The sequence below is a fragment of the Epinephelus fuscoguttatus genome, linkage group LG6 (genome assembly GCF_011397635.1).
Source record: "Epinephelus fuscoguttatus linkage group LG6, E.fuscoguttatus.final_Chr_v1".
In the NCBI taxonomy this organism is placed as follows: Eukaryota; Metazoa; Chordata; class Actinopteri; order Perciformes; family Serranidae; genus Epinephelus; species Epinephelus fuscoguttatus.
Genome location: NC_064757.1, coordinates 31589515 through 31612699, shown reverse-complemented (window position 1 = coordinate 31612699; position 23185 = coordinate 31589515). Strand labels below are relative to the sequence as shown.

The window sequence follows — 23185 nt, the reverse complement described above, 5'->3', positions numbered from 1 at the left end:
ACAATAAAAATCATAAACGTTATACAGTAACATGTAAAAATGTTAGGACACCTACACACAATACCAAGACCCAACAGACTCATTCATCCTTGTATTTATGAGAGCTTTAAAATCAGGCAGAGACCAATTCACGTAGTTTCAACTCTTCTTGAAGCTCAGTACAAGCACTAGGAACAGATAACAAACTAAGTCTTGAAAACTCAGACTGTAGCTACAGTCAGATCTGTTCAATCAAAGTGCAAATGTACGAAGACAGTTTGCCTAGTATGGGTTTATAAATGAACAAATACCAGTGACTGAGCCTACGAAAGGTCAAAGATGGCCAAGCAGCCATGGAATACAGCGTACAGTGATGAGTGAGGGCTTTACGATTTGTAACAGGCCTCTCAGTTACATTTAGGAACTATTGTCTTTCTACCGAACTACACCTGCAAACCATATTACCACACAGAAGGAAGCGTGCATCTTAGCTGTAAAGTTAGCAAGGTCAGTGTTGCTAGAGTATCAAACTATTAGTTAGAACAGACAGTAGATGAATGCTTCCTTCCGTGCAGTAATGCGAGTAACCTGGTCATGATCTCATGAGTCCTCATTGGTTGCCTTTGACTGATTTGTAACATATGTACCTTTTGTGCTGTGTATTTGTGAAACATTGTTGGATATCTAAATGATTTCTGAGTCCATGCAATGATGTAGATACAATCTGTGCTGTTGAACACTGCAGAGAGCAAATTACACCAGAACAGCTGGTCAGATTAAAATGAACTGCAAAATTTTTGTAGTCACTGATGAGACTAAAGTGTATTAGCAGTCTTGTGATCATAAAGATGGATTTCAAATGAAACTAAAATCAAACTGGGCATCTCAGTGATGTGCTCCAGAATAACAGTGCTTAATTCTGTTATGCCAAACACCTGTATGGAAGCTTCTGTTATGTTTCTCAACTCATTTATTCAGGTTTTCCTTTAATTTGTCGTTTGTTTGTGCATTGGCTGGTGGGAAAGAAATTTCTCAGTAATAGTGTTATACCCATTGGCGGAATATATAATCAGTGGAAAGACGGAACTTTGTGCAAAAATTAGTGGAAGCTCTCTGAGGCCCCTCTCACCCCTTAAGCTCAGTTCAGACCAAATATCCGCGACGAGACGAGTTGAAACTGGCAACCACTTGCAATGTGTCATTCTGCAGCGTTCTAAAAACCGGTCGATTCACACCAATGCAACTAGATGAGACGGTGTATCATCTCAATCTCTCTGTACTTTCGTTCTGATTTCCACCTTTTCAGGCTGATTTTGTGGCTTAATATAATTTGTAGTTCCTTAAAACACTGGCACACCATGAGGTTGGAAACAGAGGGATAGGCGTAGACAGAGCACTTGTCACAGCAAGCAAACACGCCACCTGCAGTCATTTTGCCTCGTTGCAAATCATTGGTCTGAACTGGGCTTGAGGCGCAAAATTCTTTAGTCCGTCCCTGCACAAGGATGCACTCTAAATGCACCTGGAGCCAAGTGACCGCTTATGATGCTGGAACACTAACGTACGCTGTCATGTCGTTCCACGTGAAAGGGAAATAATAGAGAGAAAGAAAAAGAAAGGGAACAAAATCAAACTGACTTTGTAAAATTAATTCAAAGGGTGTATGAGAGAGACGAAAAAGTTTGGGGGGGTGGGGCCACAGAGACTGCTTATACAAAGGGCCCAGAATTTAGTGCCACGCTCCTGAGTATAACATTTGTTTGCTGACATTGCTTAGATGTGTTTAAATAAACTTCATCCAGGCAAATTGATGATACTGAAATCAGCATTACCCAGTGTTACAGCAGGGTGATAAAAATAACATGTTATTTCACAAGCTTAAGGCTTAAGCTCATCACAGAACCCAAACTTTCCTCAAAGTGCTGGGAACACAATCAGCTATCCAAATTATCTCTGTTAAATGCTTTTAGACAAGGGTCATTTGGGTTTTGCATGTTTGATTGTCTTTGTTTAGAGGAGCTAATATTAGAGCATAGAGTTTCCATTTTCACGTCATTAAGTCTTTTACGCATCAACTAGACGACGGCACATTAGCCATGGATTCACACACTTCCCCTTATTTCTACTGTAAACTAATGTGCATGGATCTACGCCGCGCCTGTCAGCTTAAAGCTCGTCACGGTGACAGAAAAAAGAGGTGGAGGAGGTGGTGTTGATCATCAAAGCACTGTACAAATCCTGTCTGCTGCAGGCTGAGAGGGAGAGCGGAGATTCCCCAAGAAAGAACCTCACAGCTGGGATGATACAGTCGGTAATTTGCTTTCACCTTTAGAAGAAAAGGAAGAATAACACACAGATGTAGACACACACACACACACACACACACACACACACACACACACACACACACACACACACAACAGTGGCAGCTTGAGCGTAATTCACCCCTCAGAAGGATTTCATGTTTCTATGGAGAAGAATGTCTATTTTTAGGTGTGATATAAATAGCTCTTTCTTTCTCCATCGCTTGCATTCATGAATGTGCAGCAGCCTTTACTGTACATTATTCCCTTATCTCCGGGAATCTCTGAGGACCAGTCTCTGAACATTCAAAGGTTCATCTGCTCTCCTCCTGAGAGCGTAAATGACAGCCTGAAACATGTGGACAGTGGGCGTCAATTTGTCTCAGTGACATTAGTGCTGAGCTGTATTTTCTCAGAGCATACTGACACCCATGGAGGGAAAAGGAAAATTGCCCGAGTGTAACTGGTAACTGGTTGTCACATTCATCAATACACTTCCTACAGCCCTCCTCGGACCAATACAAGCACCAAAAGCATCAAGGTAACAACCATCTCTCCACAGAGAGCAGTACTGTATCATGGAGCTGGATGACATCGTCTCCTCAGCATGAGACACGAAGCTGTTGTAAAAACATCAGACAGTTCGGGCACGTTTTAAATCACGTTAACAAACAGGAAGTGTTTAACAGAGACAGTGGCTTTGGGAAGTGGACACAAAGGAGCAGGGGGACACCGGCGACTTATTGTGGAGGCGGGGTTGGGGTGAAACAGGGAGCAACTTTGTAGCCGTGGAAACAGTTGCTAAGTAGCAAACTGAGGCATCCCTGGACGGAGAGGGACAAAGATGTGCTTGTGACGGGAGGCAAAGTGCTGAAAGAGGAAGAAATACCTTTTTTAATGCTGGTAAGGAACAAAACTGTGAATGAGTGAGAGGGAGCTGGTTGTTTTTTGTATCACTACAAGACACCTCACAATTTAATCCTACAATAGAGAACGTGAAGGTGACCTCACGCCACGTTAATGTTTTTGGCTGGAGGCACCATCTTGTGAGGATTGTGCTCTGTTACGGTAGTCAAGCAACAGTATTTGACAAAACTAATCATGATAAACAACATAGATCAAAATGAATGGACAACCAAAGGCTGGTTTACAGATGCCGATACCCTACCTCGACTCACAGACCTGGACACTGTAAACTCATTTTTGGACTGAGTGCATATACTGTGCGCATACCTTACATAATGGCACCATGTCCCACATTGTGTGAAGTACCTTCTCATTCTCCATACACAGCGACATCTGTCAAGCACAAAATACAGATGGACTCAAAAAGCATACTCACAAATTTGGATAAAAGTTCAAGGTCTTTAATCAGGCTCAGGTCGGTACATGGATGATCAGTTACACAGGCAAAGGTATCCACTTCGAGAGGTAAAAAATGGTCAAAAACATACTCACAGGGAACACTAGGGAAATGCTGGAACTCTCTCTCAAGGGCAAAGATGATCCGGCAACAAAGGAGGGGAAGACAGGGACAAGGGAGACATTGAGACACAGGTGAAACACATTAGGGCGGGGCAAGTAATCACAAAGGAGGCAAAGTTGACAGGACGTGGGATCTGAAACGAGACGGGACTGGCTACCAAAATGAAACAGGAAGCACGGGGATGACAAATAAACATGAATTTAGGTAGCTTGATGGGTCATGACAACATCACTGTCCAGTGTAAACCATTAATCTCCAACAGAGCTGCAACTTAGTTATTTTCACTATCCATTAATGTACAGATTAATTTCTGAAAAACTCATCTAGGCTAACAAATGTCTTTGTCCAATCAGCAAATTTGGAAAAGGGAATCACTTTAAAGATTAAATGGTTACCAGATTAGTTGCTTGATATTTTTCTGACAAGACTTGGAAATAAATCGTTTCAGCTGAGTTTTGAATTTTCCATTTAACTATAAAGTGGACCGTAATGGGTTGGGGAAACGTCTTTTGATGAATAAACCATTTAAAAATCCACTGGATTATCTGGAAAATACATTGTCACCAAGCTAAAAAAAAGGGCTGATTTTCTCAGCTTGTAAAAAGGTTTGGTGATAGTTTTCTAAACAACATTAAAATAAACATGTGCAATACAGTTCCATGCAAATGTCAGGGCACCCCTGGTCAAAATTCTGTTTACTGTGTATAGCTAAGCAAGTGAATGATTGCGTGCTTCTAGCTCTGTGAGATCCTTTTGCATGCACTGCTGTTTTGAGGTCTATCCCCAGATGTTTAATGATGTCTAGGTCGGGGACGGTGAGGGCTACAGCAAAACCTTCAGCTTGCGCCTCTTGAGATAGTCCATTGTGGATTTCAAGGTGTGTTTGAGATCATTGTTCTGTTGTAGAAGCCATCCTCTCTTCATCCTTAGCTTTTCTACAGATGGTGTGATGTTTGCGTTCAGAATTTGCCGGAATGTAACTGAATCCATTTTCCCTCTACCTGTGAAATGTTCCCTGTGTCACTGGTTGCAACACAAACCCAAAGCATGATCGATACACCCCCATGTTTAACAGTTGGACAGGTGTCCCTTTTTTTCTCCAAACATACAACTTCATCAGTCTACAGGACTTGTTTCCAAAAAGCATCAGGCTTGTTTAGATGTTCCTTTGCAGACTTCTGAGACTGAATTTTGTGGTGGGGATGCAGGAAAGGTTTTCTTCTGATGACTCTCCTATAAAGGTCATATTTGTGCAGGTGTCACAGCACAGTAGAACAGTGCATCACCACTGCAGAGTCTGATAAATCTTCCTGCAGGTCTTTTGCAGTCAAACAGGGGTTTTGATTTGCCCTTCTAATAATCCTACGAGCCGTTCTCTCGGAAAGTTTTCCTGGTCTTCCAGGCCTCAACCTCACCTCCACAGTTCCTGTTAACATAACATTACGAAGTGAGGACACAGCTACCTGAAACACTTTTCTATCTTCTCATAGTCTTCTCCTGCTTTGTGAGCATCAGTTATTTTAGTTTTCAGAGTGCTAAGCTGATTGTTGGGACAAGGTCTCAGGAGTGACAATATTTTGAAAGCTTTGAAATTTGCATCACCTGGCCTTTCCTAACTATGATTGCGAACAAGCCATAAAGGATTTGTAAACTTCTTCCATGACTGCCATGATCTAATACATATTTGACATATCAATTCAATCATTTTTGTTCTGTAAATCTCGCAAGAAAATGATGAAATATAAATCTGGGAAGACCGGTCTAACTCTGACATTGTCGAAATCTGGTGCTTGAGTAGTGACTTGTGGCATCAGAAACCATCGAAAAAAGGCATCCTTTAACATCAGCATGATACGGGGCCAGTTGCAGTTACAGTTTAAGGGCCAGCAGCGTCAGGGGGAAACGCAGCGGGACAAGAACAAAAAACACTGACTTTCATCCGAGAGAGCGGTGTTTGTGTCCCGTAAGATTCTAAATCCAAACCCTGTTCCTTTTTCCTAAACCTAACCACGTGTTTGTTGTTGAAGGGGAAAAAAAACATCAATTTGGGGTGTTGTACCGACGTAGTGGATTAATTTTGGAAGAGACTGAATGTAAACATTAAATTTCCTGTGAAAACAGAAATATATTTTGAAAGAAGACAACGCATGTAACAGGTGAAACTTGACATGATGTCCTAGAACGTCAACAACCAATACACCCAGGGTACCTTTCACTTCGTATGTGGACGTAGAAAGTCGATGACTGAATGTGACGAGGTCGGAGTGAGAATTTGTTGGCCATAGCCTTAACAAGCTAATTAAGGTCTAAGACCGTAGTAAAAGTTGTCTGAGAGCTTAAATGTCTTGGGGTGCCCAAACTTTTGCATGGTGCTCCTCTCCTTTGTTTCACTTTAAAATTGTGCAGAACAAAAGTAACACTCTAATCTTGCTTGACGTGTTGAAAAGCATGTTTCATCCTTAACTTCATGCCTTTTGGAGATCAGTTCATCTTCTAGTCACCTAACTATTCATAGTAAAAGGCATTTTGACCAGGGGTGCCCAAACTTTTGCACGCCTGTGTATATTGTGTTATCTGTGCACATGTGTTTTGAAATGTATGTTTTATTTTTTTTTTTTTAGCCAATAGTTAATTCATTTTTAAACAGACACAGAACAGAGAACATACATGACAGCAGAGGCAAGTAAAAACATATCACAGACTGAATGACATATGGAAAGAGAGGCAAAAAAATAAAATAAAATAAATAAAAATAAGAAAAATACAGGTAGAAATAAAACAAACAAAAAAACCCTGGACCTTACATGGAAAGTTCTAAGAGAGTTTACAGTTTAGACATTATACATGGAACAGGGACTGTGCAGCCATATCAATAAAACAAAATCAACACCTGAGAAAGAGCATTAGGGAGATACAGAGGTGCAAGGGGGGCGCCAATCCACATTGCAGCGGCCTCTACGTACTAAGTCTGCTACATCACCCGGTAGGCGGTTCAAGAAGGGAGCCCACAGCTTATCAAAATAACTCTCGTTCCCCTTTAAAACTGAGCTCAGGCGCTCCATTGGTAGAACTTTAAATATCTCTCCATACCACTGGTTAACAGATGGGGGTCTGGGCTTGATCCACTGAAATAAAATGCATCTCCTAGCTAAAAGAACTTGTACAGGAGTTTTTGCTGGGGACTTGACAAAGAGAGTCCCACTCCTGAAAGATTAAGTAGAAATAAACCAGGATCTATTTGTATGTTCTTAACAAAAATTAAGTTAATTTCCTGTGAGACTTTTTCCCAAAATTTAAATATCAAAGGGCAGCGCCAGATGCAATGTATGCAAGACCCAACCTCCTGCTTGCATTTACTACACAGGGGAGAGATTTCAGGATAGAAAGAGTTCAAGGACTGCGGTGTGCGTTGTAATCTATGAAGGATCCTATACTGGCTCTCAGTTAGTCTGTTGCATAAAAAGATCTTGCCTATTGATGCTATTGCATCTGACCATGCTTCCTCTCCAAACTCAGTTGCCAAGTCCCTGTGCCATAAACCTCAATATTACATAGATTGAGGGACTGTAGTTTCCTATAGAAATGGGAAATAATTTTCTTGTTATGCTGACATTGTAACAAAAATGAGTCAATAGCTGAGGTTATTGGCTGGGCTTCAGTGAGACCTAGGCTATTAATAAAATGTCTGACCTGGAGGTAGCCATAAGAATGTTGAGATGGTACACCAAATTTGGCCCTTATTTGTTTAAAAGACAACAGTTCATCCCTCTCAAACAAATCTCCAACAATTTTAATACCACAATCATACCAGCACTGGAATATATTTGTATCAAGTCCTGGGGGAAAGGCCTTATTCTGAATAATAGGGTGAAGGGCTGGTGAGGGACCTTTACTTTGAGTGGGCTTAACAATCCTCTCCCATGTTCTGATTGTGTTCATCATAATGGGACTGTTTTTGACCTTGACTGGGAGCAAAGACTTCTCATTAACAACAAGGCTAAGTGGAGACAATAAGGGGCAGTGCCAAGCATCAGTGTGGGTTTCCTGTGTAGGATCCATAAAATGTTTCAGCCACCCAAACACTGTACGCATATGACATGCCCAATTATAAAGTTTAAAGTCAGGCAATGAAAGACCCCACTCTCCCCGGGCAGCCGCAGCGTTTTCAAACTGAGACGCGGTTTCTTCCCATGCCAGATAGATTTTGAAATAGCTTTATCAATATCAGAGAAAACAGAATTATTTATCCTCAAAGGGAGCATCTGCATTGGGTACAGGATTCTCGGGAGAACATTCATTTTGATTAAACTCACTCTACCCATCCAGGAGAGGGGGAGGTCAAACCACCTGAGTAAGTCACTTTTAATTGAAGACAAAATGGGGAGAAAATTTAGCTTACACAGGTTGTTTAGGTTGGCAGAGATCTTAACACCTAAATATGTGAAACCAGAATCAGACCAATTAAACGGAAAATTGGGTATTGCACCCTTATCCCCAAAGTCACCCAATGGCAGCGCTTCAGATTTGTCGAAATTAATTTTGTAACCTGAGAACGTGCCAAATAATTGTATAGTGGAGATGAGGGCTGGGACAGAAGATTCAGGCTGAGTCAAAAAGAGAATAACATCATCAGCATAAAGTGCCAGTTTATAAACAGTTCCACAGAGATTAACACCAAAAATGTTATCTGCACACCTTATTGCCTCAGCTAATGGCTCGATGGCCAAAGCAAATAGCAGAGGGGACAAGGGGCAGCCCTGCCTCGTGCCTCGACCAAGATGAAAGGCCTCAGAGGCAATGCCATTAACCAGCACTCTTGCCATGGGGTGCTATAGAGCAGCCTAACCCACTTAATAAATTCAGGCCCAAGTCCAAACCTCTGAAGAACTTCAAACAAATATTCAAATTCCACTCTATCAAATGCTTTAGCTGCATCTAAAGCAACACATAAAATTCTCTCTTGAGTACAGTTTGCATGTTGAATCACATTAAGAAGGCGCCTAACATTAGTGTATGAGAAACTGTTCCTGATAAAACCTGTCTGATCAGCCTTAATGAGAGCTGGAAGATGAACCTTCAATCTCCTGGCAAGGAGTTTAGATAGCAATTTACAGTCAACCCCGATCAGGCTTATTGGCCTATATGATGAGCAGCAGTCTGAGGGTTTGCCTTTCTTTAATATAAGTGATATATTGGCCAAATTGAGTGTTGGCGGTAATGTGCCACATTCAAAGGACTCTGTATACATTCTGGTAAGTGGCTCCACCACCAGTTTGGCCATTTTCTTATAAAATTCTGGGCGAAATGTATGTTTTAAGCGACAAAAACTTTTTGGATTTCTTTCACCAAAGCAGTCCAACATAAGCTGCAGTTTGTCTTTACTTTCTGATTTGGATCAACACCCACCAAATAAGTGCAACTTTTAATTGTCACTAAGAACATATGAAGCTCGACTCCCACACTGAGTATTCGTCCCACCTGCATCGTTATACTTAAGTGTGACTCCCAAGCTGCAGCACGCTCCACCATCTCTGCACTTCCCTTCCTACCCATCCGCCTCGCCTCGTCCGTCTCCCTCGCTGCTGTGAAATCTGACTGACAGAAAACAGGGACAAAGAGGACATCCCATTAATATGCTAATCCATGCGGGGATGACTTCAACGTGCAGAGCCTAGTCAGAAATACATGTGTGTCAACCAGGGAGGCACGCTGTGTGAAATCAAAGCTCAGGCATGAGAAGGAGGAGGGTGACATGAATGTACTGTGGTTGGGCACATAAAAAGTAAAGTGCTTGTGGAGAGGGAATCCCCGCATGCTCACACCACCAGAAACACAACACGCTCCCTTGAAATCTTTACAATAGAGAGGATGAAATATGAAACAGAGTGGTTTCTGAAGCAGGTGGATCGTGCAGCACGTGTGTGACTAGTATGTCCTTGCCATGTGAGGACTTATTCGCTCTGCACTGGCATCAATAATCCATGCAACCTGCTCTTGCGGAGACAGCAGAGCACTAAGGGCTTATGTAAGAGAGTGTCAGGTCTGAGGGCTGAGTTGGGATCCTCCAGGACCCGACTGACAGACAAGCAGGAGAAAAACCACAAGAACATGCACATAAATCTGTTGACAGTGGAGAAACAAAGAGACATCCGTTCTGCAGCATCTCCATGTATTTTTAGTGAGACTCTACTGTATGCTTTGACATTTTTCACCCACAAGTGGTTTGTTTTGCTGCTGATAAGGCTGACGGCAGTTTTGGAAATGGGTTTGAAAGATGTCGCAAGGCGTCTCCTCGCTGACCCTGAGGGATAAGCAAGTACAACCCGCTCTCTCCTCTGTCTCAGTAAATGTACCATGCTCAGTACACTCCCACTGCCTCCCAGAGAAAGACAGCCAGCAAGAGTGTTTCATCCTGCTCCCCTTATCTCCCTGGCCAAAATCCCCTGCCTCCAGAAAGCAATTTAAAGGCCAGACAGAGACAGAAGAGAGGGAGAGAGACAGGAATGCACCCTCATGATAACATTGTAGAGATCAGGTTCACTTGAACACAACAGACTACATCCAAGCAACGTGTAAGCACATAAAAAACGCATTAAAATATGAAGGGATGAAATGTAAATAATTGCTTGAATTATTTTTAATCTTGAGCCTGTCATGCTGTTCATTCTGAGTTTATCAAAGAAAGTCTGAAACACTGCTGAAAGCCTGGGAAAACTATTGTGTTCAGGAACCCACAATAACACATGAATGTCAGATAATAAAACTGACTTAAGGAGGGATTGACATTGTTTGTGACTTTGGTACTCTTCTGTTTTGTTTTTTAGTATGCCTTTATCTTGTTGAACTCACTGACCAATGTAAAGATCAAGACCTAAAGATCAAGATTATTGAATTGGCTCACTGGGCACAGAACCAAATCATCAGGGGGGCCTGAACTGGAGTTTAAGTCCATTCCCATCAGGTGATTGTTCATTTTCTTGGACCTATGCTTCGCTTTTGGAACAAAAACTTCATAGATAGAAACAGTTACAATGGTTCGTGGACTCCCAGTTTTACTACACTGCACTCACTGTGACACTTTGATATTACAAAATGCTGTAAAAGATCTTTCTATTTCAGCAGTTAACATTATTTCTTCAGAGCCATGTGTGAGAAATTTACAGGATTAGTTTTAATTCAGTGCATTTATCTCTCTCTTTGGCTAATTTTGTTATGACTTTTATGACTTTTCCTCTGTCATGGTAAGGTAACAGTGATTAAGCATGTCAGGACTCTGTTATTTATCTGGTGTTTCTTTAAAAAAACTCTGTAATATCTGATAAATGCTGCCATGGGCATTCAAAACATGTTCTTACTGTCATAGGCAGTTTAGGGAAGGTTACTTTTTAAATGTAATAGGTTAAAGATTACTGGTTAGCCTATTTAAATGTAATAAGTAAGGTAACTATTTTAAGTATGGTTCTTTCTTGCTGCCGTCGTGCACGCCCTCCACCTCCCCATCACCACCTAGTCTTTACATATACATCAACCTCATCATCCTCTGCAGTCAGCAGCCTCAGAGTCAGCAGCCATCACCACCACCATTACCACCACCACCACCACCAGTGTCTAGATTCCATGGAAGGTTATCTTGCTGCCGCTCATGTTATGGTATGTCATGTTATGTTAAAGTAATAAATATATAATAACAAGCAGGAATTTACAGTAATATAAAGTCAGTATGATAGAAAAGTTATGTGCCTGAATGATGTAAGTTTCAAACCCAGCAGAACCTCTTCTGTGTAGCTCCGACATAAAGACATACGGCCTGACTGGCCTAATTTTATCTAAATCTGCTCTACCCATTAAATATAACTCATAATTACAGCTCTGACATTATTTGTCATTATGAAGTCTGAAATCGTGGCCAATTCAGAAGCGGAAACCCCAATCAGGTTGAACCCTCATTGCTCTGTTCCAGGAAGTAATTAATCTTAACCTGGATGGCAGTGGTTAATTAAATATTGAGGCAGCTTAAATGGCTGCGCTGTCGCTTTGCTTTATCGGTCACTTCCTAAGATGACAGGCTCATCTCTTTCCCCCGCTCTGCAACTGAAGACACACACGTCTTCTCTTATCAGGAACAGAGGCTCTAATCAGAAATCCGCTGCTGCAGTACATTGTGTTTTAGAAAATAAAATACCATGAGTGCAGCTTCCCTGACAAGTTTTCACAAGCATTTTAATACAAAGTGGAAAGCTGGTGATGTCTGGTTTGGATTTGGACGACTCCTGTGATACATATTAGGAATTATAAAATACATTTATCAAATGTATTTGGCATAAATAAATCCATAAAAAATAAAATCCTCTTTTACTGCAGCATGTGTGCAAGATCATCAGAGTCCGGTCCCTTTCAGCAGATGAATTTGGATATTCTAGTGTGTGTGGGATTACAATGGCAGGCGATCTACTGTGAGGTTATAATCTGCTGTGTTCTAACTCGGCTGTCTCTGCCGTAGGCTGCTTTTATTCTTTATTCAGCCAGGACCATTAAAATCAGACGTTACAGTGACGGACTGGGAAATGAGAAAATGCCTCTTTATGGGTATAAAGGAGAAAAATGGATGGACAGATAACAGTGTAGTAAAAGTGACATTTTAGAAAGATAGGGGAGACTGGGGGCTGTTGTAACATTTTTTTGGTTTTAATGCCATGGCTCCAAAATCTCTTAAGCTATTTTTTAATGTTTGTAACACTGCTCTCTTGGGTGTTTGTTGGACCCATCCATCACTGCTCCCGACCGTCCCACTCACACATTCCCCGCCTTAACTTTTGTCCTTGTCCTGCCGTGTTTTCCCCGATGCAGCCGGTTGTCATTTAACTATAATGGTGACCGGCTGCGTATCATGCCGATGTAAAAGGACGGCTTTTTTCGTCAGTGTCTGACGCTGCAAGTCACTGCCCAAGTGCCAGATTTTGATGACTTCAGACAGAGAACAGACTCTTTCGACCTGTTGACAGTCATCAGTTGTTTTTACAAGCCATGTTAGAGTTGCCTTATTGATTGAAGCACTAAAAGTCAAATATTACATCTCCCCCCATGTGCAGGGGTGATTGTAACAACACGCTTAATACCTTCAAATAAATACCAAGGATAACAATAAACTTAAAAGAATATAGGAATAGATAAAACTAATTCATATCCATTTAACAATTGAAACAGTGTAATTAATCATATCAAGTTTGAGACATAAGTTTGTCCATTGGCAGGCAGAAAGGGATCACCACAGTGTTGTTTGAAAAATGTTTGTCAAGGAGGTGCCTCATCTTTCACTGGGGCCGTACTCACAAAGCTTTCTCGTACTAAGAGTTGCCCCTAGGGATGAAATTCTAAGAAAATTCTTTTTCTCCTTAAAGTTAAGACTTGGTCCTTGTAAAAATAAAGGTTATTCACAAAATGTTAAGCCCTTAAAAGAACTCCCAAGGTCAAAAAATATTAGGAGTAGAGAGGAGGACATTTAAGAAGCTGGAGTTGGAGAAATATTCTGCAAACAATGGATAACAGTGAGTAAATGTCCTGCCAAATGCCTCCTCCTGCTGCTGTTATCATTAGTCATACTTCTACTGTTATTATACACATATGATTATTGTCACATATGTATACTATCAGATATTAATATATTATTATTAATTATAATATTATCACTTTCATTAATGTTGTTGTAAGCTACTGTCATTACTGTCTGTCCTGCATCTCTCTCTGTCTCTGTCTCTCTTTCTGTCTCATTGTGTCATACGGATTACTGTTAATTTATTATGTTGTTCTGTTCTGTACGACATCTATTGCACATCTGTCCGTCCTGGAAGAGGGATTCTTCCTCAGTTGCTCTGCTTGAGGTTTCTACCGTTTTTTTTCCCTGTTAAAGGGTTTTTTTGGGGAGTTTTTCCTTATCCGCTGTGAGGGTCCAAAGGACAGAGGGATGTCGTATGCTGTAAAGTCCTGTGAGACAAATTGTAATTTGTGATATTGGGCTTTATAAATAAAATTGAATTGAAATTGAAATGAAATGCTTCACATTAGATCATGCAGGTATAATATTTGTGATTGATGTCATTAGGAATATGCACACATTTCCCACCTAACGCTATAAAGCCAGAGATAAAATGATCACAACACTAAGATATTTGGAAAACTGGAAAACGCATCAGTGCATTAGCGATGACTTGAGTCTGTCTCAACCTTCCATCAGCAGTGATCACACTAACAATGACACTTTCACAGTCAGCAGTTCATTTCATTTCCACTGGGTGTCCACACCTTGCAGGCTCACAAAAGATGTGTCTGTCAGAACCAATCTGTTTCTTAAAAGAATGTATCACACCTCCCCAATGAGATAAAGGTTTCTGTCCCTTCCTTGCTCAGCTAGGACTCCTTACTAAAAGTTTTTAGAGAAAAATAGGGATTGCTGCACTGGTTTAAGGCACTGCATAGTTAATTGCAAATAATTAGGTGCTCTTCAAACAGAGGGCAAATAGTCACATAAAATACAGAACAACAACTGACCACTCACACCGCTCACTCTGTGTCAAAGTCCATGGTGCAGGCAGGCAGTCTGCAAATACGTCCGAGGCATTCTGATAAACCAACGCGTTTCAACTAGAGAGCATTCATCAGGGTGTAGAAGGGATTGGCAACAGGTGTGCAAATTAAAAACTCATATAGAGATCATGTGACACAGGTCACATGATATATTGGTGTAGCCCACTAGGGAAAAAACACACTGAAAGAAATCGCAAATGAAAATGAGGTATATCTATACTATGAGTGATTCACACATCTAATGACAAGAAAAAAGAGGTTCAATCGCAAATAAAAAGAAAGAGGGTGACAGAGAATTGAAAAATAGGTGATAAAATTTAATAAAAATATAACAAAGACAAGAAAATATACAACACTGCGGACGGACAGAAAACTCACAGCACGTTTAAAGCTGGAATATTCATAAAGAGTTAAACTCATGATAATTAACAAAAGGAGGTGACAGTAGGAATGACGTTACACCTAAATATTCGAAGGCAGGAAACTTCATAGGGCTCACAGCCTCAGTAATATACGTACAAAGGCATGTCAGCTATAATATTGTACACTTTAAGAGGGTGTATTAAAACACTTATAATGGGTTCACCCTCACTAGTTCAAAAGCATAACAACAGTAATATCAGATATTGAGAGGAAGGTATGATGTAAGAAAATCCCATAATAGATCAGCCTCAGTGATACATGTCCTGGAAATAGGCAATAATTCAATATCAGAGGCCTGAACGAGATGATAAGGAAGGTACTGCACAGGTAGAAAGCATTTTGGTGGTGTTGGGGTCAAATGTAACAGCGTTACAACTGACCCCGACTGGCAAGAAACAACAATGATAAAATGTGATGAATATATCAAATGTTCGATGACAGTGTGGTCATCAAGACTAGACAGATTTAAATGAAAAGATATCAGAGGTTGGGGCGGCACGGTGGTGTGGTGGTTAGCACTCTCGCCTCACAGCAAGAGGGTTGCCGGTTCGATCCCGGGCGCGGGAGCCCTTCTGTGCGGAGTTTGCATGTTCTCCCCGTGTCAGCGTGGGTTCTCTCCGGGCACTCCGGCTTCCTCCCACAGTCCAAAGACATGCAGATTGGGGACTAGGTTAATTGGTAACTCTAAATTGTCCGTAGGTGTGAATGTGAGTGTGAATGGTTGTCTGTCTCTATGTGTCAGCCCTGCGATAGTCTGGCGACCTGTCCAGGGTGTACCCTGCCTCTCGCCCGATGTAGCTGGGATAGGCTCCAGCCCCCCTGCGACCCTCAAGAGGATGAAGCGGTTAGAAGATGAATGAATGAATGAATGATATCAGAGGTTAAGACAGTCTGAGGGAAATACTGCAGATAAAACAAATCACCTTCAAACCATAAAACCTGTGACCTGTATGAGACATCAGTTTGTCCTTTGGCAGGCAGAGATGAATCATCAGACCATGTGTATACTAAGTTTCATGGTTCTGCCTCAATTGACCCTTCGCTAAGTCCCGATTATGACAGTGAAAAAAAAGGCCGACCCTGCTGTACAGGAACCAGTGAAGGGAAGCAGGGAGACTTTGAGGTCTGGGTGCTGGCAGCTGCACAGGGACGAAGCCAAACGGCGTTCATCTGCACACACTGCGATGCCACACAGCAGGTTCAGTATCAGTGAAGTTTCCCTTTATATTCATTGTCTTGTGTGGCGATCAGCAGTGATGTGGTGGTTCACTTTTACACTGTGATCTGTAGACTATAGTTCGGCTTTAGCTTCTAACCATCTTTGTCTTTTTAACCTGTTGTTGCTGCTGAGTCAGTTTGACATCCTGGATATATCCTTCAAACACAGACTGTAGACCCCTCTGTCTGCTTCTCTCTGGAATCACTCTTTCAGTTTTCCAAAAATATGATGATGTGTCTTCAGAGAGGGCAGTTAGTCACAGTGTGGGCTCCATGTTTACTCCGACAGCTTGTCTGATCCATCACAAAAGGGCCGGGCTTAGCGAAAGGTCGATTCTGCTTGGTGCAATTTAAGATGTTACAATGGAGCACTCCAGGAATGATGTTTTTCTGTAGGCCTACACAGAAGTTAGCTTTGCTCTGGTGCCCTCATCAAAAGCCTGCAGGATTTTTCCACAGGATTTTGGATTGCTGCAAAAAATAAGCTCTGTAGAAACCAGGGTGATGCTAACCTTCATGTCAGTGAAAAACATCATCATTGGAGCACTCTATTGCCCCTTGTTACAACTGACCCCGGCCTCCCCCACACTGCATAGCTTTATCAATCTTCTCATTTATCCAGACAATGTCGTTCTGCTTTCTTAGACAGAACGAAAATGTTATTAACTTAATACTAGACATGTATTACAAGTTAGATAGCAGCTGTTTTCTTTATGTTCCCATCACATTATCTCGTTACAGACACTCCGCTCTGTGTACAGTAGGGAAGTTCAGTGTGGAGCCAGATGTGTCTGCCAGTCAGATTAAAGCTTTGTGAGGATTAAAACTGTCTGACTCCAAACTACCTCCTGCACTGAAATACAGTACACATCAAGCAGCTGCAGACAGACAGACAGGCAGGCAGGCAGACATGCAGGCTTGTGTGTCTCAGGTATTTCTGGCTGCTGGTTTAGTGGATTGTCTGAATACTCTGCACTTTTATTCAGTTTGCTCACTGACCTGCACAGAAACAGACCTGAAGCTCTGAAGCTTCCCCACTCCAACAGCTACAATGACTCCTGAGAGGAAACGTCCAAATCCCCCTGAAATCTGGTTAAATAACTGAAATACAGATGAAGGGATTTAATGCAGATGACACGCCCTTGACAGAGGCCAGCAGTCATCATGTCGACACAAAGAGATTATTAATCTGATGTCATTTACAGGTGCTTCCTCTAAAATAAATCCACTGACATTTGTTTTGGGGAAAAATCCCAATGGAAATTAAGAGTAGATTTCATCTCAGTAAATGATTTCACAAATGTGACCTGACAGTTGATAATTTTCCCTCGACTATAGAAGAAAAACTAAAGTAATAGAAGAGCGCCATCTTGTGGTCACACCTGGTTACTGCTGCAGCAACTGTTTGTGACAGTCCTGTACTATAGTTGAAATGTCTTTTTTGATACATCATACTTCCGCTCCACATTTATAAAATACTACTAAAACTTTCAATTATAGATGATAGAGTAAAATAAATTTAATACCACACAATCTAAATACTGGAGAGAATTTGCTTGGAAAGTTATAAAGAAATATTTTCTATCCCCAAATAAACATGGGAAATGTTCCCCCTCAGTGAGAACTAACCTTTTTCCTTTGCCCAGTGTTGAAGCCCTTTTGGGACGAGGTTAATGAAAAAATAATACAATACATATTTGATTAAAAAAGAACCGCCACAGATAAAAACATACTTGGAATAAATTATGTGGACAGATACAACAGAATGAAGTCTATGTTTTTAACATACTGTGTGTGGCAGCCATGATGCAGGAATCAAGGACATGGAAAAATCCAATCACACCCAAAATAAATGCATGGATAACAACAGTATAACAGATTGTTGAAGTGGAGAAATTAACTTTAGTGGTTAGAGACCATTTAGAGAAATTGGAACAAATTACACCCCAATGGCAGAATACACAAAATGTTTTGAACAATATGTCATTTTGAATGGGACTTTCCCATTTTTTGACTGTTTATTGTGATGTTGTTTTGTTTTTTCCTCTTCTCTTCTTTTAATTTTAACTATTATTGTTGTTAGTTTTGCTATTATTATTGATCAAGAGGAGAGTGACACAAAAATATATTTATTTCTAGCACTTTATGTAGTTGTGCATGAAGCTTTAATTTACACAAATAGGATAAAATAATGCAGTGAACTTAGAAATGATTTGAACATATATTTGTAAGGTTTTGAAAGAGACATTGCAATAAAGTGTACTTTTGAATCCACTGCATGAATTTAACAGCTACAGTTGCTAGTTGGTTTTTCGATTAAGATTTCACATTATAAAAATAAATCTGCTCACAAGAAATATTGAGTTAATGCACCTTATCAAATTTTAGATTTTCCAGTTCCACCAGACAGTGCCCTCATAACTTTTCAGTTTCATTTAAATGTGAGGCCCAAAGAGGTAAAATCATCCAATGGTTAAAACGTGTATAACAGTAAAAGTCAAACAGGGCCAAAAATTAACAATGACCCATTATCCATCGATGTTATCTTCAAATAACCCTTTTTGTCCCCACTGTCCCAAACATATTCAGATTTCTTTGACATTGACAAAAACAATGAGCCAGTCCTCACTATTGAGAAGCTCATGACTGATTAACATAATGCTCACAAAAAACCCTCAAACTATGAGAATAGTTGCAGATTAATGTTAACTGAATAATTGTTTCAATCTTTGATCCTTCCTTCTGGGGACAAACATTAAACTAGCAATACACTATTGCATTAAGGGATTAAAAAATACTCCTGCTCCACTAAATGTCAGAGGCTGGAGTTTTACTTTTTAATCTGCTCATTGGAAATATTGAGTTAGTGCACATTATCAAATTTCAGATGTCTGAGTTACCAGTTCCACCAAAGACCTTACCCTCAACTTTTCACATGGTTTCATTTAAGTGTTTGTGGCACAAAAAGGTAAAATCATGAAGTATTTTACAACTAAAAAAGCAAAAACTAGCTCAGTGATGGCTGCTTGTTTAGAGAGAAAGATGTATACCGTCTACTGCAGTTAAGTCAACAACTGGTAAAAGTAGGGTAGCATTTATTTCTACATTTTTCAGTTTAATTACATCTATAAACGATACTCCATGGGCAATAAATACCTTTAGGGAATAAAAATACCAGCTTGGATCACTCTCTAAAAAATGAAGATCTTAAGGCAAGTACTGTGGGGGTGCAAAGTTCTATCTAACATAAGGTCTTCTTTTCCAGACAAGTGTGGCAGGCAAGTAAATGAGATTCAGTGTATCATTAGTTTGATTCTAGGTTTTACCTGTGATCAAATAGAGTCCCTTGACAGTTTGGCTAGACGGATAATTCAAAATTAGTCCAAATTGAAACACCTCAAAGACCTCAAGGAAGTGTTTGGGTCAATTCTGAATGGACCACAAGTGACTCTCAAACAAGAGAGAACAAGTACAAGTACAGTACATTTCAGGCACAATTTGTATTTTAGAGAGTCACTCGCACTACAGCAACGAAGTGCTACCAGACAGCTACTTGGCAGAGAAAGAATACTAGCTTAATGATATGGCTTAAGCTAAGCATGACACTGATTATATATTAAACTGTGCGGACCTTGAAGTAATGATGTAGGAGAAATCTGGCCCCCCTGGCTGGACCAGTTAGGAACCACGGCCTTAAGACACCAAACATGAAGTTTGATCCACAAATCTCAGAAGCACAAAAAAAGATATTGGAAACAAGTTGAATCATTTATTTTGGACTGAATCAATGAATACAAAAACATTTGGGGTTGACCGACAGTGCGAAACCACAGGAAGTATTTACAAATGTGTTATCTACAAGAAGAGACGGGATAATTGAAACCAGCTTTCCTAAAAATGGGCAAAAAGAGAGCGAGAGACACAAAAGTGAAGTGAACTAGTGCTGGAATTTACACCGGGGCTGTCTGGACCACGGCAAGCTGCTCTGAACACAGTCAGAGCGCTGACGCTTCGTCACGTCACACAGATGGCAGTTCATAACAGTTGATACTACACCTCCTGATGTGAATCTCATTAGACAGGAAGAGATCAGAAGAGACCTCAGATCACCAACCACCATGAGATCACTTCAGCCCTTCAATCACTCAGGACAAGTCCCAGTCGCCTGCTGTTCTCTATTCTCCCTTTTTGGGTCGTTTTTAAAGAATTTAGGAAGCCTCTTCATCGATCTTCGGCGCCAGGTAGTATTTGACATGTCCCATATCGGCAATCTTGTACTCCACCACTGTAGAGAGACAAAAACGATCAAGTTAGGGTCACAGAACATGTTGAGAATCCAGATGAAGACTTCACTGGAAGAAGAGGACAGCTGCTCTTACCGAGGGGAATATCAGCGGACATGCTGAGGGTGACGGTCTTGGACAGTGGCGTCGCCTTGGTGAAGAAGTTCAGGTAGTTGAGGGCAAAGATCAGCTGGACGGGTTCATTCATCTCAATAGTAACCTGAAAACAGAAAGTGAGGGAATGGTTGAAGCACTTTAGTCTCAAACAATCAAAATGGCTGCAGATTATTGTCACTTCAACCTTTAATCCTTCCCTCTGGGCACAAACATTAAATCAGCAATAAATATCTTAATTAAATCATCTTTTGTTTGAATTCATCCTCTATAAACAGCTCCCAGTGACGCCAACTCACCGCCTCGTCCTCTTTGTCTACGTTGCTGGTCTGGGACAGCTTGACGTTCCCTGTGCCCAGCTCTCCTGAGGCGGAGAACTTGACTCCGTCCTTGGCGCAGGAGATCATGACGGCATCACCGATCTGGGACAGGTCACGGCAGATACGGGCAAACTCCCCAGAGGGCATCTTCACCACACAGCTGTACTCCTGCTCCTGGAGGGACGCACCGACACAGACAGAGGAAAGGTCAGGGACACAGTGCATGAAAAGTTACGCTGAATCCAAAAACACAAGGACAGGCCACAGAATACTTACTGGAATACCGAGCTGCTCCACGTCCAGGTCCATGAGCTTCATCTCATAGTCTGAGACTTTCTCCTGGTCTGTTGGAGCGAAAGGAGAGGACACGAATAAGATGCTGAGGAAACAGAGCTGAGCGACATCTACCAAGATGATTTTTTTCAGGTGTAGTGGAAACAACTCAACAACAAACTTACTGAGCGTCTCGAACACAAGAGCGAGTGTGTCTGCGTTGTCTTCTGCTCTGAGGGTGATGATGTCTTCATTTCCTGCACACTTCAGGATTTTTGACATGCTGTATGGAACGACAGGGAGAAAAATAAGTCAGAACTAAAATATTATTACTACAATCAATTTTATTGTAGCCATTGTCATTACTGTTTGCCCTGCATTTCTCTATTTGTAATATTTAGTCATATGGATTACTGTAAATTTATTATGTTGATCTGTTCTGTAAACACAACATCTACTGCACATAGTCGCAAGGACAGAGGGATGTCATATGCTGTATTTGTGATATTGGGCTTTATAAATAAAACACAATTGAAAGAAACTTGATTGATTACGTGTTTTAGGCCTCATAGGAAAATGATCACATATGCGAGTATGTACGACTTCCCTGCAATATACATTTATAAAAGCTGAAGAAGTCCAACGTTCAAGCCAAAAAAAAAAAAAAAAAAAAAGCACCTTGAATTACTATCTGGATTTTTTTGTCTCTCATGATAAAAAAAGGGAGTTAAAAATGATCCATATTATAAACAAAAGTTGACAATTGTGTTGTTCAGCCCTGATTTATCTGGTATATCTAATTAAATACACCTTAAATATGTAATATCAAATCGTTACGTTAGCAAATTAAACATCTTCCAGTAAAGTAAAAGGGTGTGTGTTCCTACATTTGTTCATCATACGACAAAAAGCCCGGTAACTAAAGCAATCCTAACACCGGTGTACTGTTACAAAGAGAGGCGGCAGTAAAACGGAAGTGGATGTTCCCGGGTTCAAGCATAATTCCCGCCAACCCTCTCTGCGCAGAATTTGGCGCTCAAATGACGTCGCTGCTTTAAGACAATGCAGCTGCTGCTTCTCAAGTACACCAAATGTGATTTAAACACAAAACACACATTAAAACAAACCGAAATACTTATAAATAAGAGATGTGCATGCTGCTGTGTTTTCACTCTGACAGTAAAGGGTTAACTGAGAGACATGCCCGGGCAACTCCGCCAAGATGGCCACCGATTTTATGTTTCAGGTTGTTAGACACAGATCATTAAGTTGTGTTAACAGATGAAACTGAAGTGACCGTGTGAGTGTGTGCAGGTGTTTGTGAGGAGCAGACAAACTAATCCTAATGTATTTTTATGCAGATTATAGCAGTGAGCAAACTCCAGCATCTCTACCTGTCAGACTATCTACATTAGTCAGCATAAATTCAGTTTATCTGCGAGCAAACATGACAACACAACATATTAAAACAATTATATGACTATTTCCTGCCTATATGAGCTGTGTGTGATGTTTGCCGCACCTGCTGAGGTTGACTCCCATGGCGAGGTTTCTGTCGCAGCGGTACGAGTCGAAGCCGTCGTGCCTGAGGGTGAGCTGCACCAGGGAGACGTGAGACGAGTCCATGCTCTGCAGCGAGATCCCGGACGAGCTCACGTCCCAGCAGGCTTCTGTGATCAGGTCCTTCAGAGCCTCCAAGACCTTCTTCAGGATGGATCCCTGGACCAGGCGAGCCTCAAACATGGTGGCGGTGGAGTTTTTAAGTCTGCGTAGATTCAAACGAGGAGGTGTTTTCTGTCGCCTGTGGCGTCACTCCGTCAAACAGGGAGTCTGTAGTTTGGGTTATCACCGAGTGAAGTGACGGAGAGTCCTCTCAGAGAGCAGGCTTTGTGTTGTTTGGAGGCAGCAGGGCAGCACGCAGACACCACTGTCACTACAGACGGAAGGTTTGAGCTGTAAGCGCGCGCTAACATCAGGTTTTAATGATTCAGCAACTTCACGTCATTTCCGTATCCGCTGACGATAGTTCCTCTTGTTCAAGTGGGCACTGATATCCGCCATTTTGGAGAGGACTATTCTCTGAACATTATATTATAATTATAATTATTAATAATAGCAGTATTAATCACATCTATGACAACAATAAACAACATTTGATACAGGAAATTACAAAAACCTTTGGACAAACATATAACAACAGACAGG

At 41.1% G+C, this 23185-nt stretch overlaps 1 protein-coding gene across 1 annotated transcript; it reads right to left on the bottom strand.

The window, feature by feature from the left end:
* Positions 1-19737: 19737 nt before the first annotated feature.
* Positions 19738-22951, bottom strand: pcna (proliferating cell nuclear antigen). Its single transcript, XM_049579425.1, has 6 exons — positions 22503-22951; positions 21166-21263; positions 20984-21051; positions 20687-20881; positions 20370-20493; positions 19738-20275 (listed from the first exon to the last, which is right to left on the bottom strand). Exons 1-6 carry the CDS (start codon positions 22721-22723, stop codon positions 20199-20201), a joined length of 783 nt encoding a protein of 260 aa, XP_049435382.1. The 5' UTR covers positions 22724-22951; the 3' UTR covers positions 19738-20198.
* Positions 22952-23185: the final 234 nt, after the last annotated feature.

Coding starts and splice junctions, on each gene's coding strand:
- pcna (XM_049579425.1), bottom strand. CDS start 22,723: ATGTTTGAGGCTCGCCTGGTCCAGGGATCCATCCTGAAGAAGGTCTTG. Junction 21,264..22,502: donor ATGGGAGTCAACCTCAGCAG/GTGCGGCAAACA, acceptor CGTTCCATACAG/CATGTCAAAAATCCTGAAGT. Junction 20,882..20,983: donor TGGAGCAGCTCGGTATTCCA/GTAAGTATTCTG, acceptor GCGTCCCTCCAG/GAGCAGGAGTACAGCTGTGT.